Source organism: Aphelocoma coerulescens, chromosome 20, assembly GCF_041296385.1.
Source record: "Aphelocoma coerulescens isolate FSJ_1873_10779 chromosome 20, UR_Acoe_1.0, whole genome shotgun sequence".
NCBI lineage: Eukaryota > Metazoa > Chordata > Aves > Passeriformes > Corvidae > Aphelocoma > Aphelocoma coerulescens.
In genome coordinates, this window is record NC_091033.1 from 2,371,172 (window position 1) to 2,388,732 (window position 17,561).

Below are 17,561 nucleotides of genomic sequence, written 5' to 3' on the forward strand. Positions count from 1 at the left end.
CAGGATTCTCCTGCCCTCACCAAAGTGGTTCATGTCACGTGTCTCCCATCTGCAGATTCGTCCCTGGAGTGAGGATGCCCCTCAAGGTCACTCCTTGAGGCTGACAGAAATATTTGCCCACGGTCATTGGTTTGGGTGAGAAGCATCAATCTTTAATTATTAATTGGTTTTGCTGGCTTGAATATAACTGCTTCCATGTTGCTTCAAATATAATGCACTCTACCGGAAGTTATAGTTCTCTGTACTGGGTAGTCAATAACTCTGATAAAGGTCTTTTTGTGTAGTCGTAATAAACACTTTATTTTTCTATAAATATATCCTTCATCCTATGGAACACAGTTGTATAAAGGTTCAATTACACCTATTATCCTACAATCCTACAATTACACCTGCAATCCTTTAAACATAAACTATGGACAAAATCTGAGGCTACGACTGCATGCAGCTGCACCCTGTCTCCTCTCTGACAAGCCTAGGAAGTAAGGAGGTCCTTGTGACTCAACGAGAGCATCTCCTGCCTGCTCCCTGCACAGCTCTCCAGGGGTTCCTGCCGGTCTCGGGCCAGCTGTGACTGCAGCAAGGACGCCTGAAAGAGGCAGAAAGCCCAGCTCAGACAAGCCCACGTGGGCAGGAGCATCCGCAGCCCCACGGTACCGGCTGTGGGGGCAGACACAGCCTCCAACTCCAGCCCTCACCAACACTCTGCCCTTGGGGAAGGGGAAAGGAACAGGCTCCCACACTGCCCCTGAACGGAGCTCAGATGATCAACAAGTCCAGTTCATGGCTGGCAAACCCTTCCCTCATACAACCCTCAGCCACCACAGGTCTGGGAGAGAGAGTTCCGACAGGATTTAGGAACCCAGCTCTGATTCCCAAAGCACGCATTCTGGCCACTGACCCCTTTCTCCACAGGCTGTGCCTCAGCACGGGGGCTGCAGCTCCCCTGAGCTACTGGAGGACTCTTGTCTTTCAGAGGTTGATGCATTTTTCTGGTCAGACTGGGAGACAGGCAATGTAAAGTAGTCTGGGGGGAACACTCTCCAAAAAGTTCTGATTCTCCTCCCTTCATGTTCATCCTGCACCTTGGATGGGAGAAAGGGTCACAGAAACCTGTCAGCAAACATGGGGCAAAAGGACCTCTGGACATCAAGGCAAGGAGATCTCTGCTCACAGACCCTCAATTGCACCAGACAGCACTGGGGGCAAAGAGCTCTCGCTGGGGGCTGTGCAGGAGAGGCCAGTGTGTGTCCGGGGACACGGGGCCAGGGAGGGAGGCAGCGGACTGAAGGTGCCTTTGTGAAAGCCATGGGCTGCCACAACAGAGAGAACAAACAAAGGGGTGTGCCCACAGCAGGGACAGGGAGAGGCAAGGAAACAAGCAGAGGACTCCAAAGCACTGCCTGGGCACACGAGTCATGATCCAGAGGAGCCTGAGGCTCTGCAGAGGCAGTGAAAGCCCACTTTACCTCAAAAGTTCTCCTGAGCTCACGCTTCTCTGGCTTGTCTTTTGCTGCTGCTGCAACCTGGTCCCGCACACATTCCACACCCCTCCTGGAGTGCTCAGACAGCCGCTTGCCTTCTGCTCCAACAGCCTGCTGGGTGTTCAGAGAGGAGATGATTCCCTTATTTCAAACACCACAAGAGCTGTCCCTCAGAAATCTCCATCTCGGGAAGCATCCTCGAAGCTCCAGCAGTGCAGCTGCTCTTCAGCCCTCGCTACAGAACTCTGCTCACTTCAGTCCATCACTCTGCTCACCTGCTCCATTCCTTTCTACACCAAATCCAACCCACACGTTGCCTGGGCACGGGAGAAGCAATTCCCCATGCCCAGCTTTTGGCCTGGAGCTGATTTGAATAACAGCTCCAGAGCTGCCTCAGTCGTTCCAGGCGTGCCAGCAAACAATCTGGCAGCCAATGGTCTCTGGCTGGAGCCAGGCAGACACACAAGGCTGCCTGCTGCAGCCCGGGCTGCTTTGCCCAAGCAGGCCTAGACTGACAGGGATCTAGAATCCCACCTCTTCATGGGAAACTTCATTGGAATCTTTGAGAGACGTTGCAGTGGACTGAAGATCAATGCCAGTGCCTACCTGGGGATGACTCTTTCCCTGCAGAAAGGCTGAGTGTTTCTTCAGAGCCTCTTTGGCAATTTTACACTTGGCCAGTGGAGCACACAGGACTTGAGCGTTTCCTCTGCCTTCCTTCAAAGCAGCAGCCCCATGCTCCAACTCCTCCTGTTTTCTTTCATTTTCAGCGTCCAATTGTTGCGTTGTTTCCTTTCTTGAAATTTCAAGTGTTTTCATTTCATTCTTCTTTTTCAGATCCCTCATCTGCTCCTCGTACAATTCCCGTTCACGCTGCCAAAACAGGGAAGTCACTCATTCCCTCTCTCGGTTTGCTTTTCATACCAGATCGGGACTCCTGCCACAGGCAGGCAAAGGCTGCCCCTCTCTCTCTGCCTCTCGGGATGCCTCAGACCTTTGCTGGGACCGCCCTTGACGCTGAGTCTTTCCCAGCTCACTCAGCCCATCCCAGCTCCCTTTCTGCCCTTCCCCGACCTCTTGCAGCTCCACTTGAGTGTTCCTTTGGGGAGCAGCTGCCAGAACTGCAGCCAGGATTCCAAGTCCACGCTAAGCAGGATTTAGGCAGTGCCATGAGGATGTGCTCTCCAGCAGGGAGAAAGGGAAGAGCAAACACCCCCAACATTTCATTCCCTGCAGCTGGGGTGACAGGAGTGGTTTTTGAGCTCTCCTGTGTAGAGTTTCCATGGCACCATCCCTGAGAGCCCCACTGCCCTCTCTTGGAGCAGCAATGGCCACATCAGTCTGTCATTCTCTGCTGCCACTCAGGACGAGTTCTCCCCTTGCAGGCACACGTCCTTATCTGCATCAGCACTTTGCTTTTCTCTCTTTTCTCCCCACTGGCTGCTCTCTGATGGCCAAGGCCAAACACCTTTCTATTAACAGCAAACTTGGCCTTCTCACCTCTCGTTCCAGGTCCAGGTATTTGAAATCTGGACGTGGGTTTGGACACGAGGAATTGCCCAGACCATGCAATGTCCATAGAGACAGTGTGGACATTGAGAACTAGAGGGCACAAAACTCCAGCATGGAGGAAAACCAGCAGCCTCAGCACTAACTGGCTTTGGCATGACTACGACATCTTTTCCTCCTTATTCAGAAGAATGCAGTTTGAAAAGCTCAGCTGGAAAGAGGTGCTCCTTAGAACTATTAACACAAGGGCCAAACATAGCTAGGAAATGGCCCTTCATGGCATCTGCCGTTCTCACCAGCACATCCTTCCTTTCCTTCTCCAGGCTCTCCAGTTTCCTCTGCAGAGATGCCACCTCCTGACAAAGAGTCACACCCTCTTCCTTCAGGGCAATGGCCTCTTTCTCCAGGGCAGTTTCTCGAGAGGTCTTCTGGTGTTCTGCCCTCCACATCGCTGCAGCAGGAAGGAGAAGGAGAATGAGAACAGCAAAGCAAAGGCAAACTGATGTGCATCCTGCAGGGACAACAGCACTGTCTTCTTGGCCTGCCTGTGTTTGCCAGCCCCTAAGGCCGCAAGGGCTTCCAAAGCTGACAGAAATGAAGGAGAAAAAAGCAGGAATCCAAGGGGCAAGGTTCAGAGGAATAGGAAAGTGTCTTTCCTCTTGGGCTTGTGCAGAGTGAGCAGTCCAAGAGAGACAAAGGAGCGGGGATGCCTGTGCAGCCCTGCTCCAGAGAGGCCAATAGCCTGGGGGCTCTGTCAGGGCCTGGAGTTGGGGGGAATCGAGCTGAGGCATCCAGCTACAGCTCCTCAGCACAGACACAGCACCTGAAAGGCACCACCTGTGCACGGGATCAGCCATAGCACAGCCAGATGGCACTGCCAGCCACGGCATCTTTCTCGAGAAAAAGCTTTCACTGGCACTGGATGGAGAAATCTCCTGCTGGTTGTTCTTCCCCTCTGCCATCTCTGGGCACTTTTCCTCTGCATGGCATCAGAGAGCCCTGCTGGCAAGACAGGATGGGGCAGTGGGTGCGAGAGGAGAAGCTCTACCTTGCTCACTTTCCTCCAACTCCTGCTGCAGCTCCTGGTTGCGAGCCTTCAGATGGTCTATCTGAGCCTGCACCTCCCTCAGCTCCAGCTCCAAAGTCTTACACTGCGTGGCCATGGCCTCTGCTCTTTCCTCAGAGCTCTGGAGCCTCACACGCAGCTCAGACCCCTCAGTTTCCAGCTCCTGCTTCTCCTGAGTAGGCTGGGGAGCCGCCTTCTCGATCACTGCTTCCAGCTCGGCCTGCATCTGGAAGATGGATGCACAGAGCCTCAGGGACAGGGCTGCTCCTGAGGCAGCAGAGCAGGCAGTAGAGCAAGCAACAAAGGAGAAATGATTTCAGGCAAAAAAACATGCCCAAAACAGAAGGCACAGAGCCAAGGATTCCAGTGGAAACAAGTGTCCTGAAAATAGGGAAAGGGAGCCAATGGGCATCCTTGAGGCTGCAGCTCTGAACACCGGCTGAACTGGCTGCGCTGGAAGTGCCCTCCCCAGCCTGCCATAGCCACGTCTGTGTGCCCACATTGCTCGGTGCCCAGCACAGGCACCAACTCCATCTGGGACAACACTGCTAACAGAGGGATGGAGAAGCTCCAAAGGAGTCTGCTGCTGCTTCTCCTCCCACATTTCCTGCTGGGACCCGGGAGAGAACGGAGGAAAACATCGGCAGCAGACACCAGATCCAGCCTTGGCCTGTGGGTGCAGCAGCACCCCGGGGCAGAACACGGCAGCAGTGGATGCTGCTGGGAGGAGAAAGCAGTTGGGGCCTCCAAGCCAAAGGTGATGATGTGTGTCCCTGGAGAAGAGGACGCCAGGGCACAGATTACCTGGGCGTTGAGCTTCAGCACTTGTCCTGTGCGGTTTGCACAGAGCTGCTCGGCCTCGCGAAGAGCAGAACGAAATTGAGACACCTGATTGTTCAGTGCCTGGTTCTTTTCTTCCAGTGTTCTGAGGCACAGGTTCTTTTCCTCCAGAGACAGAAGCAGCCTAAAAGGGAAGCATGCAACTCATTACTACACGGTATCACATTTTAGGAACTCTTAGGACTCGCACCACCTTGGGGAAAACTGCTCTGTCTGATGAGGTTTGTCTAAACAACGTGGCTGTTTGTTTGTTCCCCCTGCAGTCACAGCCCAGCATGTGCCCACTCTGCTTTTATTCATGAAAGAATGGGGAGTTCCTGCCTACATGTCCTACCTTCTTCTTGAGATGGGAATGTGAATATAGACCTAACAAAGTCTTGCCATGAAGAGATTAGGGGAGAGGAAGAGTTTTCTTCTGACTACCTAGGCTCCAAGGGGGAAAGGTTTGGTCAACATGGAAGAGACATTTCCTTGCCCCATCTTGTATGTCCAGGTAGGAGGAGCAGCACCCTACAGCCAGAGGATCTCGGGGAAGTTCCCTAAGATTTACCAGCACCCATCCTACTTCCAGCTGGAGAAACAAAGGCCGATAGCAGAAGTGGCAACAGAGCCTTGGAGCACAACCTGATGGAAGATGCAGAAACCTGCAGGCAAGCAAGAGGGCCCTGCCCTTTCTTTGTCTTCTTCTCGAAAGAAGAATCCTGTGGCACTGAAGACCGGCAGGACTTGGTCAGCTGGAGGGGCCCCGCTAACCTTGGTCTTGTCTCTTGCATTCTTTGCACAGTCAGTATTGCCTGTGACTCTGGAGGCTGGCAGGGACCCTGCTTGAGCCCCCCCAGGCACCTGGGGGCATTTTCTGAGGAACGATGCAACAGAGACATTCTTGGTTCTTGGGTGCCTTTGAGGGGAATCTGGCCTAGGTCAGCAATCAGGGCCTTGAGATGGTTCTGCCAAGCAAAGGCATCAGGATGCCAGGCTGCTCCAGATCCCAAAGGCTTCAAGTTACAGGACCCAAGGCGGAGCTGCTGGATGTGTCCAGCTCCTTACACTGCAGCTTGGGCAGTGTTAGCACACCCACCTCACAACAGAACACACCCCTAGAGGGAAAGAGCTACTCCAAAAGCCTTTGTCTTCAGAAAAACTCTAACTGAAGGCTTGAAAGAAAAGAAAATGAAACACAACATCCAGACAACCAGACGCGTCTGCACGGAGAGTTCAGAACTCTGCCACGTAGGAAATGCTGCCAGAGCCCCTGGCAGGTGCAAAGATGGCAAAGAGGGAATCCATTCCCACAAGGCAGAGTCCCACAGGCTTTCATTTACCTGGCTTTTTCCTTCTCTAGGGTGTTCAAGGAAGCCCAAAGTCCCGAATTTTGGCGTGCCACTTCTTCCCATTGACTCCTTTCCATCTCCAAGTTCTTCAGGTGCACTTGCAGCTCCTTGTTCTGATGTTCTGCCTCCTCCAGCATCTTCTGGAGCTGCTCAACCTGCAACAGCTTCTGCCTTGACTGCTTCTGGGCCTCCCTCACATCTTGCCGGGCTCTCTGAACAATCGTTGCCTGGGACTCTCTGGAGGCTGCCAGCTGAGATGTCAACTCTCCCACCTCCAGTCAAACAGAACAAAGCAGTCAGAGGCTACAGCCACAGCCTGTCACTGTCAGCCACAGCAGAGGCTGTGAGAAAAGGCAAAGGCCAACTTTCCATTTCTCCCTGTCCTCAGAGCACCAGATTCACAATGCATACGGACAACTTGTTTCAATCTCTACGTGGCCCACCAAGGGCACCTGAAAAAGCACCTCCCACACCAAGGCCAGCAAGAAGAGGCCAGCAGGAATCCGTGCTGATGGTTGCTGGCCAACAGCCCAGAGGACTAGCCCAGCTGTCCAGGGCAGCAGCTGAGATTCAGCAGAGCACCGAGGGTCCTTCAGAGCAGCTGCCAAGGAGCCCAGAGCACGAGGCAGCCCCAGGGACCACCCCAGCAGCTGCTGCTCTGCCATGGAAAAGCAAGAAGGGCACAGACCCCCTGCTGGATGCTGCGGTGCCACTGCTCTTTCACTCACCTGCTTTTGTAGAGCCTCCCTCTGCTCAAGGAGGAGATTCATTTCCTCTTTGATGCCTCGTAATTCTTCCTTGTGCCTCTTCTGCGCTGCCTGGATTCCCCTCCGAGCTTTCTGCAGCTCAGCTTGCAGCTTTGCCTGGATGGTCTGGCAACAAAATGCAGAGCAACTTCCTGCGACCTGCCCTCAGGCTCAGCTTTTCCCACTTGCTCTCTCAAAATCCCATTCCTTCAGCGACTTCTTTTGGCTTCTCTACCCAGCTCTGCTTCCATTGTAAGCCTTGCTTCCCGGGCCTGAGCTCTGGAGCTTGCCAGGCTCTGTGCTGCCAGGGCCTGAAGCAGCCCTTGCCTCCTGACTCCCAGCACCTGCCTTTTGTGCCCTTGCCACTGCCCTGCACTCTGTTCCCTGCCTGCTCAGACTTACCTGCCCCTTCTCTTGCTGCTCTTTCACCTCCTGCCTGAGCTGCTGCACCTGCTGGCAGGCTTGGCTTAGCTGTCCCCGAGTTTGGAGCAGTGTCTCTGATAAAGAATTCTTCTCCTTCTGCTTTTCCAGCAGGACCTGCACAGAAGGAAAGAGCAGAGGGCTTGACACTTCCCCTGCAAACTCTGTGTGGCAAGAGGCAAAGACTGATGGGCTCACGCGCTCTCAGAGCACTCGGCTGCTGCTCCCCTGGGCCACTGTCTGCCCTGGGGGGGACACAGCTTCCCAGGAAGTGACTTAGAACACAGCCCAGGAGACATCTCTGGGTTGCTGTTCAGAAATACTCCAGGCGAGTCTTTAAAAAGATTTGTCTCTTGTCAGCGTTCCCGCTGCGCCCTCCCTGTGCCCACAAAAGAAAAGTCCTACAAACTCAGTTTGGCTATGGACACCGACCAGTACACACCAAAAGAGGACCCTTAAGAGAACAGTGAAGATCCTCCGAGGTAAATCTTAGGAAAACAGAGCACAAGAGCAGCACAAAAATCCCAACGGAAAGCTGATGTTTCTGCCGGGCTTCCTGTGAGAGGGCTCATTCCTGGGCCCAAAGATAGCCCTGTTCACCTTTCACCTCCCCAAATTCAATGTAGAAGACATGGAGGGCATGCTCCACACAGCCCCATAGCCTGCCATCTCCCACAGCTCCAGCCTTGCAAAAAATCACACCAATTCTCCTTGCACAATCATTACCTCTCGCTTGGCATTTTCAAATCTAGTTTGTTCCTCTTGTCTTTGAGCCTGCAGGGTGGCAACTTTCTGCCTCATCTCAAACAGCACCTTCTGGTACTCCTGCTCTCTCTCTGCCTTCTCTTTTCCCCATTGCTGCAGCATCTCCTGTATGTCTGCATGGTACCTTTCCCGGTCAATTGCCTGAGGAGGTTTGGAAAAATCTTCAAGTTGAAGTCCCCAGGCAAGCTTCTCGCTGAAAAACGTGAAGCTTCATCCCTCCCACAAACCCCAACCTGAAAAGACAACAGCACTGGCTCTCTGCTCTCCAGAAACCGTGTCCTGTCAGGGAATTTAAAAGGAGGCTCAGCAGGTGCAAGGATCCCAGAAACATGGAATCATTTCTGTTGGGAAAGACCTGCACAAGCATTGAGTCCAACCATTCAGAAAAGGAGGTGTCACCTTCTGGCACCCTGATGCCCCAGTCACAAGGACTGAAGGACCGGGGCCTGTTCCATTTGCTTCCAGCCCAAAGCTAATCCCTCTGTCCACCGTGGGAGCACAGCAAGACAGGAACCGAGTTCCCACGCCTGCAGCCAGCAGCACTGTTGGCATCTGCTCCACGCTGGCATCTGCTCCGTGGCAGGTGGGACTCGGGGAAGATCCTGCCCTGGGCCGCCACGCTTTGGGTGGGCACTGCCCAAGCTGCTCTGGAACTCGCCTTACGCCCTCACGGAAGCCGTGGCTGCATTTACTGGCCCAGCACCATCCTGTGGGTCTTCACGCGCCTCCAAGTCCGAGCCGCCGCCTCTCCTGCCCGGCCCAGCAGCGGGAGGCCTCTGGCAGAGGACTGCTGCCCTTTCACACCCTCAGGCTCTGCTGGTGCTAAACCAGCCCCCAGGGCCGGTTTGGACAATTCAGAAGCGTATTGTCACCTACCAGGTCTTGCAGGAGCTTGTTTATTTCCACCTGCTGAGCAGTTCCCTGAAGCCTGAGGCTTTCGTGACACTGCTGCTCTACCTGCAAGAGCTGTTGTGCTGTGTCTTCCTGCTCCTGCTTCCTGAGAGCTCTCTCTGCTTCCAGCTCACGTTGGAGGCACTTCACTTCTCCTGCAAACACGACCAACAGCAAGATTCAGAGTCTTTACTGCCTTTACTGACTCAGGCCCTTTCAGTGTCAGCGTAGGAGGGCCCTGCCTCCAGCGCCACCGCTCCTCAGAAGCCCTGCAGACAGAGGAGGCTTTACAGCAGCTTCTCTATCTAGGTGGGGCGGCACCACAAACAAAGCACACGAGGTTCTCACCTTGTAGCGCCTCCTTGGCCTGTGTGACTGTGAGCACTTGAGCCTCCAGATGGTTGCTGGTGATCTCCAGCTGGGATATCTGCTGCTGAGCAGCAAACAGGCTGGATTCCAGGCTCTCCTTCGCTGACCTACAGGTTGCAAATACGGAGAGACATGAGCTGCTCGCTCCTGACACTCCCGGGCAGTTATTCCAGGACAACGTGGCTCAAGATGCCCAGGCCTGAGAATGCAAAACGGGTCGCATGGAAACTTGTACAGAGAAGGCCCATTTGTGCCATTTCAGTAGCAAAGCAGGGCCCTCTGAGGGAGTGCCCAGGCCTTCCTTATGGCCTGGCACAGCACAGACAGCCCAGCCCAACGTGACCTCAACAGCCGAACCTTCAGCTGCTCTTCCTGACCTATGACCCTGGCTAGCTGTGCCCACACAGGCTGGGCCGAGGAGCAAAAGCCTAGCCTCTGCTCACAGCCCTTCTCTCATCAGCACTTCCAAGCTGCTCTGCAGGGGGACAGAACAGACTCTCGTCCTGGCTCACTCCTGACTTGTTAACTCTCTTCATCATGGACATAAAGGTACATAATTTTCCAGACACTCTGTATTTAAGAGACTTCAGAACTACTTTGCATGATACAGTAAAATCTCATGGTCATGGCAGCACTTGTAAAAATTCAGAACACCATGTTGTCTGAACAACAACTACCTGAATGCAGAGACTGCAGTTTAAGCTCCTGCACGGTCAAGGAATAGACTTGCCACCTTTCTTTTAGTGTTGCCAGCTAAGCAGGCAGTAGCCCAAGTCTTGTCCTTCTTTGGAGAGTGAGAGGGACCATCCAAAAGGACCTTGGCAGGTTTGACAGGTGGGTGCCCATCAACACAGCAAGAATCCCCAGGGGCTGTCAACAATTCCAAAGAGGTTTCCCTGCTGCTCTCTAAGCAGCTCTAGGTCCTGCCTCACACTTCTCAAGAGTGTGCTTGGAAGCAGAAGGCCCTCAGCATTTTCAGCAGGAGCCTCTGGCTTCCCCCTGAATGGCAGCATGCTACTGCCAACATCCCAAGGTCAGAGCCTGGAGTTCTGAAGATGAAGCTTCAGTTCTGAAGATCAGGATTGTGTCAAGCTACTTAGGAAGGAAAGAGGGATGTTCAATGCCCAGAACAAGGAACTAAACCCAAGAGAAACTTGAGGTTTCACTCAACAGCTGCATGGTTTAAGTACTACTCAATTCAGGGCCGGGTGGCTTGCTTTTGACTTCCCACACGAGTGTGCTTGGCGGCACAAACAGGAGCCCAAGGCTCACAACAGCTTTGCTGGCTTTAGATGTCAGAAAAATAACCTTCACATTGTGGCATATTTCTTTTTCTTGAGACTTCCATTTTCTGTCCATGCAAGGTAAAAGCATCCGGAAAGGGTCTCCTCCCTGCCTTTACCTGGTCTCTGCCAGCTGCTTGGAAAGGTCTTGTTGGTGACGCTCCATGGCTGCCAGTCGGCCCTCAAGGGCAGCCTTCTCCCGGCCCAGCAGCTCCTTCTCTCTGCACACCTGGGCCAGTGCGTGCCCTTGGCCAGAGGGCTCCTGGTGCAGCTGCTCCAGAGCCCTGCTCAATGACTCTTGCTCCTGGGAAACCTGGAAGCAGGACAAGGTACAGCTCGAGCCCTTCCTCAGGAGCCCTGTGCAGAGCCAGCCAGTGCCACCTCGCAGGCAGCCAGAGGACAGGGAGCTCCTGTGCTCTGGGCTCAAAGTTTCACAGCATCTGCCCTCTGCAGCTCCGATACCCTGGGCTGCCAAAAGCCTCTGGCACTGTTACCTTGGAAGTGCTGTGTCAGGCCCTGCTGGCTTGCCTGGCACCAGATTGCTCCTTCCCAACAAACATCCCTGCCCCAAATTCTGTGTTGTCACCCAAAAATACTGCATCTTCCACAACTGCCAATACACTTGACTCTAAGCACCAGCAGTGCAGCTGCTGTTCAGCCCTCGCTACAGAACTCTGCTCACTTCAGTCCATCACTGCTCACCCCCACGTGTTGCCTCCCCTTGCCTGGGCAAGGGAGAAGCAGATCCCCATGCCCGGCTTTTGGCCTGGAGCTGATCTGAACAGCAAGCTCCTGCACAGCCAGCCCAGGGACAGGGAGCAAACTCTCCTTCTCCCAAACTTCAGAGCATTCCACATGGGAGCAGAGCACAATGTGGGCAACGAAGCCCACGGGGAGAATGAGCCTTCAAGCACTGCTGAGGCCGTGAAACTCCTCCAACTCTTCTTTCCTGACACCACGGGCTTGTGGCTGCTGGGCTGGCTGGCAGCAGAGAGCCAGCTGCTCCCACCTCCTGCTGGCTCTGAAGCGGGTGCAGCCACAGCAGCTCCAGCACGGTGCCCTCTGTCTGCTCTGGAGCAGAGGAGCTGCCAGCCCTGGGAGCAGCGCTCAGGGCTTGCCTGGCTTGGGGAAAAAAGCTCAGCTCACAGCTGCTACTCTGCTTTCTGAGGGACATGTGCCTTGCCAAGGGCTGTGTTCCTCCCACCAAGGAAGATGATGTTCTCACCTGTCCAGAAGTCGACCTGCTGTGCTGGGCAGACGGGGGAGCATCCACTCTAATGGTATCCGAGAGGTAAACTTTCCCAAAGATTCTCTGGACACTCCTCCCTTCAGGTTCCACCTGCAGGTTGGATGGGAGAAAGGGTCACAGAAACCTGTCAGCAAACATGGGGCAAAAGGACCTCTGGACATCAAGGCAAGGAGATCTCTGCTCACAGACCCTCAATTGCACCAGACAGCACTGGGGGCAAAGAGCTCTCGCTGGGGGCTGTGCAGGAGAGGCCAGTGTGTGTCCGGGGACACGGGGCCAGGGAGGGAGGCAGCGGAGTGAAGGTGCCTTTGTGAAAGCCATGGGCTGCCACAACAGAGAGAACAAACAAAGGGGTGTGCCCACAGCAGGGACAGGGAGAGGCAAGGAAACAAGCAGAGGACTCCAAAGCACTGCCTGGGCACACGAGTCATGATCCAGAGGAGCCTGAGGCTCTGCAGAGGCAGTGAAAGCCCACTTTACCTCAAAAGTTCTCCTGAGCTCACGCTTCTCTGGCTTGTCTTTTGCTGCTGCTGCAACCTGGTCCCGCACACATTCCACACCCCTCCTGGAGTGCTCAGACAGCCGCTTGCCCTCTGCTCCAACAGCCTGCTGGGTGTTCAGAGAGGAGATGATTCCCTTATTTCAAACACCACAAGAGCTGTCCCTCAGAAATCTCCATCTCGGGAAGCGTCCTCGAAGCTCCAGCAGTGCAGCTGCTCTTCAGCCCTCGCTACAGAACTCTGCTCACTTCAGTCCATCACTCTGCTCACCTGCTCCATTCCTTTCCACACCAAATCCAACCCACACATGTTGCCTCCCCTTGCCTGGGCACGGGAGAAGCAATTCCCCATGCCCAGCTTTTGGCCTGGAGCTGATTTGAATAACAGCTCCAGAGCTGCCTCAGTCGTTCCAGGCATGCCAGCAAACAATCTGGCAGCCAATGGTCTCTGGCTGGAGCCAGGCAGACAAACAAGGCTGCCTGCTGCAGCCCGGGCTGCTTTGCCCAAGCAGGCCTAGACTGACAGGGATTTAGAATCCCACCTCTTCATGGGAAACTTCATTGGAATCTTTGAGAGACGTTGCAGTGGACTGAAGATCAGTGCCAGTGCCTACCTGGAGACAAAGCCTTTCCTTCAAGATGTCCAAGTCTTTCTTCAGAGCCCCTTTGGAAATTTCACTCTTGGTCAGTGCAACACTCAGGACTTGAGCGGTCTCTTGCCATTCCTTCAAAGCAGCAGCCCCATGCTCCAACTGTTCCTGCTTGGCTTCCCTCTCCACTTCCAGTTGTTGGGTGTTTTCCTTGACACTTCGCATCTCCGGTGTTTTCATTTCATTCTTCTTTTTCAGATCTCTCATCTGCTCCTCGTACAATTCCCGTTCACGCTGCCAAAACAGGGAGGTCACTCATTCCCTCTCTCGGTTTGCTTTTCATACCAGATCGGGACTCCTGCCACAGGCAGGCAAAGGCTGCCCCTCTCTCTCTGCCTCTCGGGATGCCTCAGACCTTTGCTGGGACCGCCCTTGACGCTGAGTCTTTCCCAGCTCACTCAGCCCATCCCAGCTCCCTTTCTGCCCTTCCCCGACCTCTTGCAGCTCCACTCGAGTGTTCCTTTGGGGAGCAGCTGCCAGAACTGCAGCCAGGATTCCAAGTCCACGCTAAGCAGGATTTAGGCGGTGCCATGAGGATGTGCTCTCCAGCAGGGAGAAAGGGAAGAGCAAACACCCCCAACATTTCATTCCCTGCAGCTGGGGTGACAGGAGTGGTTTTTGAGCTCTCCTGTGTAGAGTTTCCATGGCACCATCCCCGAGAGCCCCACTGCCCTCTCTTGGAGCAGCAATGGCCACATCAGTCTGTCATTCTCTGCTGCCACTCAGGACGAGTTCTCCCCTTGCAGGCACACGTCCTTATCTGCATCAGCACTTTGCTTTTCTCTCTTTTCTCCCCACTGGCTGCTCTCTGATGGCCAAGGCCAAACACCTTTCTATTAACAGCAAACTTGGCCTTTTCACCTCTCGTTCCAGGTCCAGGTATTTGAAATCTGGACGTGGGTTTGGACACGAGGAATTGCCCAGACCATGCAATGTCCATAGAGACAGTGTGGACATTGAGAACTAGAGGGCACAAAACTCCAGCATGGAGGAAAACCAGCAGCCTCAGCACTAACTGGCTTTGGCATGACTACGACATCTTTTCCTCCTTATTCAGAAGAATGCAGTTTGAAAAGCTCAGCTGGAAAGAGGTGCTCCTTAGAACTATTAACACAAGGGCCAAACATAGCTAGGAAATGGCCCTTCATGGCATCTGCCGTTCTCACCAGCACATCCTTCCTTTCCTTCTCCAGGCTCTCCAGTTTCCTCTGCAGAGATGCCACCTCCTGACAAAGAGTCACACCCTCTTCCTTCAGGGCAATGGCCTCTTTCTCCAGGGCAGTTTCTCGAGAGGTCTTCTGGTGTTCTGCCCTCCACATCGCTGCAGCAGGAAGGAGAAGGAGAATGAGAACAGCAAAGCAAAGGCAAACTGATGTGCATCCTGCAGGGACAACAGCACTGTCTTCTTGGCCTGCCTGTGTTTGCCAGCCCCTAAGGCCGCAAGGGCTTCCAAAGCTGACAGAAATGAAGGAGAAAAAAGCAGGAATCCAAGGGGCAAGGTTCAGAGGAATAGGAAAGTGTCTTTCCTCTTGGGCTTGTGCAGAGTGAGCAGTCCAAGAGAGACAAAGGAGCGGGGATGCCTGTGCAGCCCTGCTCCAGAGAGGCCAATAGCCTGGGGGCTCTGTCAGGGCCTGGAGTTGGGGGGAATCGAGCTGAGGCATCCAGCTACAGCTCCTCAGCACAGACACAGCACCTGAAAGGCACCACCTGTGCACGGGATCAGCCATAGCACAGCCAGATGGCACTGCCAGCCACGGCATCTTTCTCGAGAAAAAGCTTTCACTGGCACTGGATGGAGAAATCTCCTGCTGGTTGTTCTTCCCCTCTGCCATCTCTGGGCACTGCCCTTTTCCTCTGTGTGGCATCAGAGATCCCTGCTGGGACAGGATGGGGCAGCGGGTGGGAGAGGTGAAGCTGTACCTGCTTGAATTTCTTCCAACTGTTTCAGCAGCTCCTGATTGCTGGCTCTGAGATTGTCCCTCTCAGCCTGCCCCATGCCCAGCTCCAGCTCCAAGGCCTGTATCTTCTTCCTTGCATCATTCTGGAAGAGGCAAGAGGAACAGAATCACCTGTCAGTGCCACTGCTGGCAGGAGACAAAGGGCTACAAACACTAAAGCAGAAATAGCCCAGGTGGGAGAGGGCAGCTGGACCGTACTGGTAGATGTGATCGTGATCCTCCTTCCTCCCCATGCTAGTGAGACAACCCCCCTACAAGAACTTCCACCCATCCTGGCCTTGGCACTCTGCTTGTCCAGCAGCCCAGCAGCAGGACAGGATTTCTGGGTGCATATTACCAGATCTTTCTGGGAATGCTCCAGGTGCTGCTGCAGGTCTTGCAGAGCTGCTGACACTCTGTCCACTGTGAGCTCTGCGGGGACATCCCCATCCTGAGAAGCACTTAGGCCCAAGACATGACCCTTTTCTGAAAAGAGAAGACATTCTGTTTCAAGATTTAATCCAACAGTCTCCAACAAACAAGGCCTCTTTCTACCTAGGAGGAGGTGCCTTTGTCATTGTCCTAGAGCTCGCCTTGCAGCAGGATGTGTGTCACAGGCTGACGTTATTTTGATGACCACTAATGTCAGCACTGCCCCAAAGACAACTGCATGGGCCCTGTGGCTTGACAGGACTTGGGCCCTTCTCCCTTCTGACTCTAATCACTTCTCTACAAACAAACATGGACTTGTGTCTCTGCAGGGAGACAAGACTTCCCAAGGCCTGAGTCAGCCTGAACTGACAGGGTGAGTGTGTCATACCAGGATGACCAGGAACCACCCCCTCGCTCCACCTGCTCTCCCAGCCTCCCACACTTGCCTGAGCTCCAGGTGACCAAGTCTCTGCTATCCCTGATCACGTGGTGGAGAACCAGGAGCAGTTTGTCCAGCTGGGATTGAGTTTCCTGGTGAGCACCACTGGCCTGCTGACACTTCGTGGCCAAGGCCTCTGCTCTGTTCTCAGAGCTCTGGAGCTTCCTACGCAGCTCAGACACCTCAGCCTCCAGCACCTGCACAGAGTCCCTCAAGCTCCGTTCTCCTGCTCGGGACTCCTCCAGCTCCTGCAGCAGCTGCTTCTCTCGAGTTGCCTGGGTAGCCTCCATCTCCAGCACTGCCTTCTGCAGGGCCCGCATCTGGAAGATGGATGCACAGAGCCTCAGGGACAGGGCTGCTCCTGAGGCAGCAGAGCAGGCAGTAGAGCAAGTAACAAAGGAGAAATGACTTCAGGCAAAAAAACATGCCCAAAACAGAAGGCACAGAGCCAAGGATTCCAATGGAAACAAGTGTCCTGAAAATAGGGAAAGGGAGCCAATGGGCATCCTTGAGGCTGCAGCTCTGAACACCGGCTGAACTGGCTGCGCTGGAAGTGCCCTCCCCAGCCTGCCATAGCCACGTCTGTGTGCCCACATTGCTCGGTGCCCAGCACAGGCACCAACTCCATCTGGGACAACACTGCTAACAGAGGGATGGAGAAGCTCCAAAGGAGTCTGCTGCTGCTTCTCCTCCCACATTTCCTGCTGGGACCCGGGAGAGAACGGAGGAAAACATCGGCAGCAGACACCAGATCCAGCCTTGGCCTGTGGGTGCAGCAGCACCCCGGGGCAGAACACGGCAACAGTGGATGCTGCTGGGAGGGGAAAGCAGTTGGGGCCTCCAAGCCAAAGGTGATGATGTGTGTCCCTGGAGAAGAGGACGCCAGGGCACAGATTACCTGGGCGTTGAGCTTCAGCACTTGTCCTGTGCGGTTTGCACAGAGCTGCTCGGCCTCGCGAAGAGCAGAACGAAATTGAGACACCTGATTGTTCAGTGCCTGGTTCTTTTCTTCCAGTGTTCTGAGGCACAGGTTCTTTTCCTCCAGAGACAGAAGCAGCCTAAAAGGGAAGCATGCAACTCATTACTACACGGTATCACATTTTAGGAACTCTTAGGACTCGCACCACCTTGGGGAAAACTGCTCTGTCTGATGAGGTTTGTCTAAACAACGTGGCTGTTTGTTTGTTCCCCCTGCAGTCACAGCCCAGCATGTGCCCACTCTGCTTTTATTCATGAAAGAATGAGGAGTTCCTGCCTACATGTCCTACCTTCTTCTTGAGATGGGAATGTGAATATAGACCTAACAAAGTCTTGCCATGAAGAGATTAGGGGAGAGGAAGAGTTTTCTTCTGACTACCCAGGCTCCAAGGGGGAAAGGTTTGGTCAACATGGAAGAGACATTTCCTTGCCCCATCTTGTATGTCCAGGTAGGAGGAGCAGCACCCTACAGCCAGAGGATCTCGGGGAAGTTCCCTAAGATTTACCAGCACCCATCCTACTTCCAGCTGGAGAAACAAAGGCCGATAGCAGAAGTGGCAACAGAGCCTTGGAGCACAACCTGATGGAAGATGCAGAAACCTGCAGGCAAGCAAGAGGGCCCTGCCCTTTCTTTGTCTTCTTCTCGAAAGAAGAATCCTGTGGCACTGAAGACCGG

General features: G+C 54.1%; 1 protein-coding gene across 1 annotated transcript in view; it reads right to left on the reverse strand.

Moving 5' to 3' along the window:
* LOC138120836 (centrosome-associated protein CEP250-like) overlaps positions 1–17,561 on the reverse strand; it is a 92,721-nt gene that overhangs the window by 69,564 nt on the left and 5,596 nt on the right. Inside the window, exons 5-13 of the mRNA XM_069033854.1 lie at positions 10,821–11,014; positions 9,398–9,525; positions 9,035–9,204; positions 8,120–8,299; positions 7,376–7,510; positions 6,956–7,099; positions 6,219–6,499; positions 4,861–5,020; positions 4,106–4,282 (exon numbers count right to left, since the gene is read on the reverse strand). Coding sequence (XP_068889955.1) covers positions 4,106–4,282; positions 4,861–5,020; positions 6,219–6,499; positions 6,956–7,099; positions 7,376–7,510; positions 8,120–8,299; positions 9,035–9,204; positions 9,398–9,525; positions 10,821–11,014 — 1,569 coding nt within the window. The remainder of the gene's footprint in view (positions 1–4,105; positions 4,283–4,860; positions 5,021–6,218; positions 6,500–6,955; positions 7,100–7,375; positions 7,511–8,119; positions 8,300–9,034; positions 9,205–9,397; positions 9,526–10,820; positions 11,015–17,561) is intronic.